This window comes from Chanos chanos, chromosome 3, assembly GCF_902362185.1.
Source record: "Chanos chanos chromosome 3, fChaCha1.1, whole genome shotgun sequence".
Classification (NCBI taxonomy): Eukaryota; Metazoa; Chordata; class Actinopteri; order Gonorynchiformes; family Chanidae; genus Chanos; species Chanos chanos.
Window position 1 is genome coordinate 35260707 of NC_044497.1, and position 6000 is coordinate 35266706.

At 38.6% G+C, this 6000-nt stretch overlaps 2 protein-coding genes across 4 annotated transcripts; one reads left to right on the forward strand and one right to left on the reverse strand.

Annotated features, from left to right (window-relative positions):
- Positions 1 to 984: 984 nt before the first annotated feature.
- Positions 985 to 2370, reverse strand: LOC115808366 (U8 snoRNA-decapping enzyme). Its single transcript, XM_030769717.1, has 4 exons — positions 2140 to 2370; positions 1952 to 1992; positions 1435 to 1660; positions 985 to 1323 (listed from the first exon to the last, which is right to left on the reverse strand). The coding sequence occupies exons 1-4, from the start codon at positions 2269 to 2271 to the stop codon at positions 1123 to 1125; spliced, it is 600 nt and encodes a 199-aa protein (XP_030625577.1). The 5' UTR covers positions 2272 to 2370; the 3' UTR covers positions 985 to 1122.
- A 483-nt stretch (positions 2371 to 2853) lies between these two features.
- On the forward strand, positions 2854 to 5628 carry rps21 (ribosomal protein S21). 3 transcript variants are annotated; one of them, XM_030768877.1, is made up of 6 exons: positions 2854 to 2926; positions 3417 to 3501; positions 4249 to 4312; positions 4988 to 5059; positions 5342 to 5397; positions 5575 to 5628. In XM_030768877.1, the coding sequence occupies exons 2-6, from the start codon at positions 3452 to 3454 to the stop codon at positions 5582 to 5584; spliced, it is 252 nt and encodes an 83-aa protein (XP_030624737.1). In that variant the 5' UTR covers positions 2854 to 2926; positions 3417 to 3451; the 3' UTR covers positions 5585 to 5628. The 3 variants fall into 3 exon arrangements, with proteins under 3 accessions (XP_030624737.1, XP_030624740.1, XP_030624738.1); XM_030768878.1 differs by having other exon boundaries at positions 2890 to 2926; positions 3412 to 3501; XM_030768880.1 differs by lacking the exon at positions 5575 to 5628 and having other exon boundaries at positions 5342 to 5401.
- Positions 5629 to 6000: the final 372 nt, after the last annotated feature.

Genomic DNA, 6000 nt, shown 5'->3' on the forward strand with positions numbered 1-6000 from the left:
ATTTTTACCATAGCCAGTATGGTAAATATGTTTAATGTTTGTTCCAATCAAAGATGTTTCATTTCCTGTCCAACTGTCAGACATGTGGTGAAATAAAAGTTAGAGATAAAAGAGGATATGACAGCAGGTTAAAAGGAAGTTTAACCTGAGTGCAACCGAGGAGTCAGAATGTTAGAAACATCAAACCTGTAGTTTCACTTGCTTAATTAGAAACACCCAGACAAGTTAGTTTGATTTCCTCAACTGTCTAACCACAAAGACTCAGATATTTACAGACTACCAACCTACATGTATGCAGTAGTCAATTCTCATGCCATCATGTCTAGGATGAGAAGTAAGCTATATATATATATAAATATAAATAAATATATATATGTGTGTGCGTGTGTGCATATATACAGAGAGACAGAGAAAGAGAGAGAGAGAGACTAAAAGAATGAAAGGTTTTCTGGTATGGGTTAGGGTTAAGTTTTTATTCTTGACTTTTGGTATGATAGAAGTCAATGGTTGGTCTCCAGAATCTAGCATACAAATGGTGTGTGTGTGGTGCTCCTTTAAGGACATGTGCCTCTTTAAGGACTACTTATTACTTCTTTTTTTTTACTGTTCTGTGTGGTTATATTCACTGATTGTTAAAAAACAACAAAAAAAGCAGTTCCAGAAAACACTTAAACACATGCTTCAGTGTGTTCCAGTGCACAGAACTGTAAATGAAGCTGGAGATTTTCTACACAAGCCAATGGAGTGACACCTTGTGGCCACTCTCTGAACAACTGGAACATGGATTTGACCTTGATGTTTTTGCTCCCCTGTTCCTGTTTGACTAAGGGTCTACATCATCCATCATGGGATGATAAAATTATAAACATATTTAGTGTGTTGCCATAACATAAGATGTATTAACAGTAAACACACTGCAGCAACAGCAGACAAAGAAATAAACCAAATCTGAATTGTATTTCCTTTTAATGCTCATTTCCCCATGCAGTCCAATGTCAGCCTAAATTGTAAACTGATAATCAATCATTTACTGTCCACCGATATATTAGGGAAAATCCACATGCTGTCACCGCTTGGTGGAGATAGTTTTGCTCTGATGTCAGTCCTAACCCATAATTCTTCTCATTGGCAGTTTGTGGCATGCCTTAGCCGGTCTGCCTGTTTCTTCGCTCTCTCCAGCTCTTCCTTAGACACCAGTCCCAAATGCCGCAGGGCAAAGAGCAGCTGGGAGCGACAGTTACTGATAAACGAGTGCGACAAAAAACGAGGAAGACCTCCTCCATCCTTCAGGAAGTAGAGAGGTACTCTAACCATTCCCATTACCTAGTAAAACAGAGAGAAAAGTAGTGAGACTGAGAAAGAGAGGTAGTCAAGGACCCTGTGAGTATATGCTTGGTTATGTATACTTAAAGGCCCTAAAAACAGGGTCTTTACCTCCAGTCCATGATCATCTGCAGTGGCCACTGCTGCCTTCTCTATATCTCGGAGTTCAGATTCTTCCAGTTTCTTGGCATAAAAGTGAGTGATGATATGGGAGGGTGACTGATGCAAACAGGAGGACAGGTGATCCTCCTCACTAACAGGGATGGCCACACCCACCTCTTCCTTAAGCTCTCTGCTAAGGCCCACCTCCAAAGTTTCCTCTAAGGGGTTAACAAGACTAAAGCAAAGAGCAGCCTGGTTACCAACCTGTCAGAGCACACGCTGAGAGCCTAAGAACATACATGTTGCTAAAAGTTGTGTATTCAAAGTTTAGTGTTACATGTATCAGAATGGAGAAAGCAGAGAATAGCATCATGGTTCAAACAGTAGTTCAGGATTCATGGAAGAGAAGGGTAATTATTCATTGATGGGATATGAACTGTTAACAGAAAAATAGCTCATAAGTCCTTCTGACTGTCTTCTAATACAGTTAATTAGTCATTTTCACATTTGTGAGTACCATACTCACCCTCCTGGAAAACCAAAAAAACCATCAAAACGCATCTGCATCTAGGAACATAAAGAGTGTCTGAATTTAGGCTGTAGGTTTCTATCTCACTTTTCCTTAGAGACAGAGCAAGCCTTAAACAGCTTCTTTTAAATTCTGTTGAAATGTTAGTACTTAAATAAGGTACAATAGGTTCTGAGCTCTCTTACCAGCACTACGTGCTTAATTGGGATTTTTCTGAAAAGTTTGGCAGTAGTATCAGCGTACAGCATAATATGACAAGCATGTCTGTAACCCACGCGCGACAGAGCATCCTCCCTTGTAATTTCTTCGGTTGCCATATGCTAAGACTTTCCAGTTCTTTACTGATTATGTTGTATCCACGAAAAATAACTGTATCGTTAAGTAATCCGTTTTCCTAGCTGTGTATCCTAGCCATGTATCTGCATCATAGAACCCCGCGGAAAACCCTAGCCCAACAACCGTGTGAAGTCATTCATAGTTCTCACCTAAAATGTCCTCCTTCGGAGGATACTTTCAACATAAAAGTGCTATCAGGCAAAGGGCCAGGATCATTATGCACTAAGAAAGTATGTAACAATTTGATGCATCCCTGCTTTCCTTTTAATACAAAGACTGTATACTGTGATCTATCTATCTATCTATCTATCTATCTATCTATCTATCTAATATAGTATTTGGAGGTTCCTTTGAAAGGGAACATTTCAACAGAGGTTTAAAAAACGGAATCCCATGACCCATGTTATATATCTCTCATTGAATGAACAGAGAAATACATTTCAAAATCACATGCCTAAATCGATGTTGTGGGGAAGTCAACTGTTGCACAGCTCGGACTACTCATTTGAAAGTCGCGTCTTTAGCAGTCCTTCATTCATTTTTCTAGCTTCACAGTTCTGTGACCCGGTCTTTCAATACCACTTCCTGTTCTTTTCTCCTCCCTTTCCGCGTCAACCATTCGTTAGCATTGGTCTGGTATGTACCTTCTCCTCGTCTAAATAGTAAATTTTGTTGCTTTGAAAGCGGTTACTAACTCTCCTTTCAGTTAATTTTGCTCATTTTATGTCATTTATTGGGACGCAAAGCAAATATAGAGCAACAAACCGTGCGGATGTCGTATTATTTTCTAAAAACAGTAGGCCCGTGCGTGCGGCACGAAGGAGGCTCGTGCCATGCTTTTGCTAGCCTAGCGAATCTCGTAGCTAGCTGCTTAGCGCCTTGTGTGGAAATTTGGCGAAATATACTCATTTGCATGACATGTTAAATGAGTCGGAATATTACGTTTTTTGTGTCTTTAGATGCCTTATAATTTTAGCGTTAAGCACTAAACAATGTAATTGTACTAGGTCAGTCTAGTTATTATGTGTCTAATAACAGTGCGGTCTGTAATTAAACTGATTGACAGGCAAATGTATACTGGAATTGAAGTGACAATTAATACGACTTTCCATTTTTTAAAGAATAGATCTATCCCAGGTCTAACTTCGATAATTTATCAAGATGCAGAACGACGCTGGTGAATTTGTGGACTTGTACGTCCCCCGTAAATGGTAAGTGTAATACTCTCCAACATCTGTGTTACGTTGAAGCAGTCTTGTATAAAAAATACTTTTTTTACAATATGCCTCAACATTCAAATCTATAATATGAATAGCTGATGTGTCCAGCAAGGTAAACGATGTTTTAGGAGGGTGTTCAAGTGATCATTCCGTCTTTATTTTTTTGGAAAAATCTGATCAAAATGAAAAGGATGACCGAGGACGACGATTAATGTCCGAATCCTTCAGCTAGGCTGGTAACTAAATGAAGAAGAACAGAGTAGTAGCTGAATTCCTGTTGCTCTTTCCATGACTGTAGGGCACTGTGTTTGTGGTTGCTCTAATAATTTTCTGTAACTCTGTCATCTTTTAAGCTCTGAGTGCACCCTAACAGGATGCTGACTATTTAGTCTCTCTCTGAATTTTGCCTTCTGCTGTGTGTTATGTTCTTGTAGGGAATGTACATTTATAGTGGTAGATTTTCACGTTGCTTTTCCATTGATTAATTGTTTCAATATATCTATTGTATGTGTTTTTATAGTATAACTGTACGTGTGGCATTTCTAGGTGTGCAGGTATTATAATATACATTAACAATAAATCTGTGAGGTACCGTTGGGCCATTATGGTAATATGGGACAGATAGCGTTTTTTTATTTGAGAAGTAGGGTGGTGTTGTGAAAAAGATCTCGAATTGTGTACGTTTCAATGCTGTTACAGCAAAAAAAGTAATTTTCCCCAATTCTTTGGCTCCCATAGCTCTGCTAGCAACAGAATCATTGGTGCCAAGGACCATGCCTCCATCCAGATCAACATTGCTGAGGTGAGACACATGTACACATCTTTTATTGGTGCCCTATTCACATCAGAGCTGATAAGGTGCTGAAGTGTACCAGCATTCAGACTGTATTACATGGTGTACACAACTCAGTGTGAGTTTTTGTACTGAAACAAATACATTTTCAGCCATCCTTTGTTGTAGAATGATATAATGTTTTACAGATTGCCTACTAATAGCTTCATGAAACTGTTAATAATTTTGGTTCCTGTAATGTAACTGGAGTTCAGATCATAATTAGACATCATTTAAAACAATCTTTTTTTTTCTTTAAATGGAAGCTGTACATTCTTGTTATTTGGGTCATTAGCCATTTGTTTTACTATAATCCAACATGTTCTGGTCTGTATGAATGTTGTATGTATGAATGTGTTTTACTAATTAAGAACACATTTCTGCAGTTGCTGCTGAATCTTGCTTCACTACTTCTGTATTCATTGAGCTAGGGGGGAAGAGGAATCATGTCAGTTTTGTCCACCTGTTATTGGTGTAGACTGCTGTTTTGGCAAATAAATAAATAAATGATATAAAAAAAATAAGTAACCCAGAATTGAGAGGTATTGAACCATGTGTTTGGTGAGGCGCTGTACACCCGTATTGCTAACACTCTTCTATAGTAATGCACATGTTTCTCATGTTTCTCTTCTCCGATCTCTATAGGTTGACAAGGCAACTGGCAGGTTCAATGGACAGTTCAAGACCTACGCCATCTGCGGGGCCATTCGTAGAATGGTACTTTCCACCTTCCAATTTGAGAGACTGCCATTTGTCAGGGAAACTTTCCAAACTATTTGTAGTTAGTCATGTTCTGCTGAATGGCAGCGTTCTCTGCTGATTTATATTTGTGTCAGTAAACTGTGGAGTGGTCTTTTCTGCTAAGAATTATCTTAGAGAAGCTAATCTACTTTGTTGCACCCTTGGGGAGCAGAGGAAAAGTTGTACGTGAAGAATAAATTTGATAAACTTTCTCAGTTTGGCACAGACTAATGTAATGTCATGGAATTCTATGTATAGGGTGAATCCGATGACTCCCTGTTGAGGCTGGCTAAGAACGACAGTGTGGTGGCAAAGTAAGACTTCACACACTTCTCACTGCGAGATTAAACTCATCTCCACTGTCACTGCTGGCTCTGTGGGATTAGCAGAACACAAGTCTGTTCACTTAAGCCTTACAAACAGATACCTGTATATGTCTGTCCATTCCACTGAAACCCCACTCTAATGAGATCTCTGTTTTCTCTTCACAGGAACATCTGAGTGAGAAGATGGCTTTCTTTATAAAATAAAGTTACAAAAATTGACTTGGGTTTTTGTGTCTTTATTTCTACTAGTGGTATCTCTGTATGAGTACAGATCTTAGTGATCATGTAAAGAATGAGTTTTCTGTGTCACTGACTCACAAAGCAACACTTCCTGGTCAGTAATTAATGATGCAGGGTTCCTATATGTCATGGAATTTTAAAAACTCTGTTCCAAACATGGAAAGACAGAGGATTTGATCATTTTTTTCGTCCAAGTCATGGAATATCGGAATTTTGTTTGTAGCATGTTTAAATTTTAGTTGCCATTTATCAAAATGTAATATTTTCCATGCAGAATTTTTCTTTATGGGGTTATTTCAAACGTTTCCCGTATTGAGTGAGTGGTTACTAGATTTTTCGGTACCCATTTGT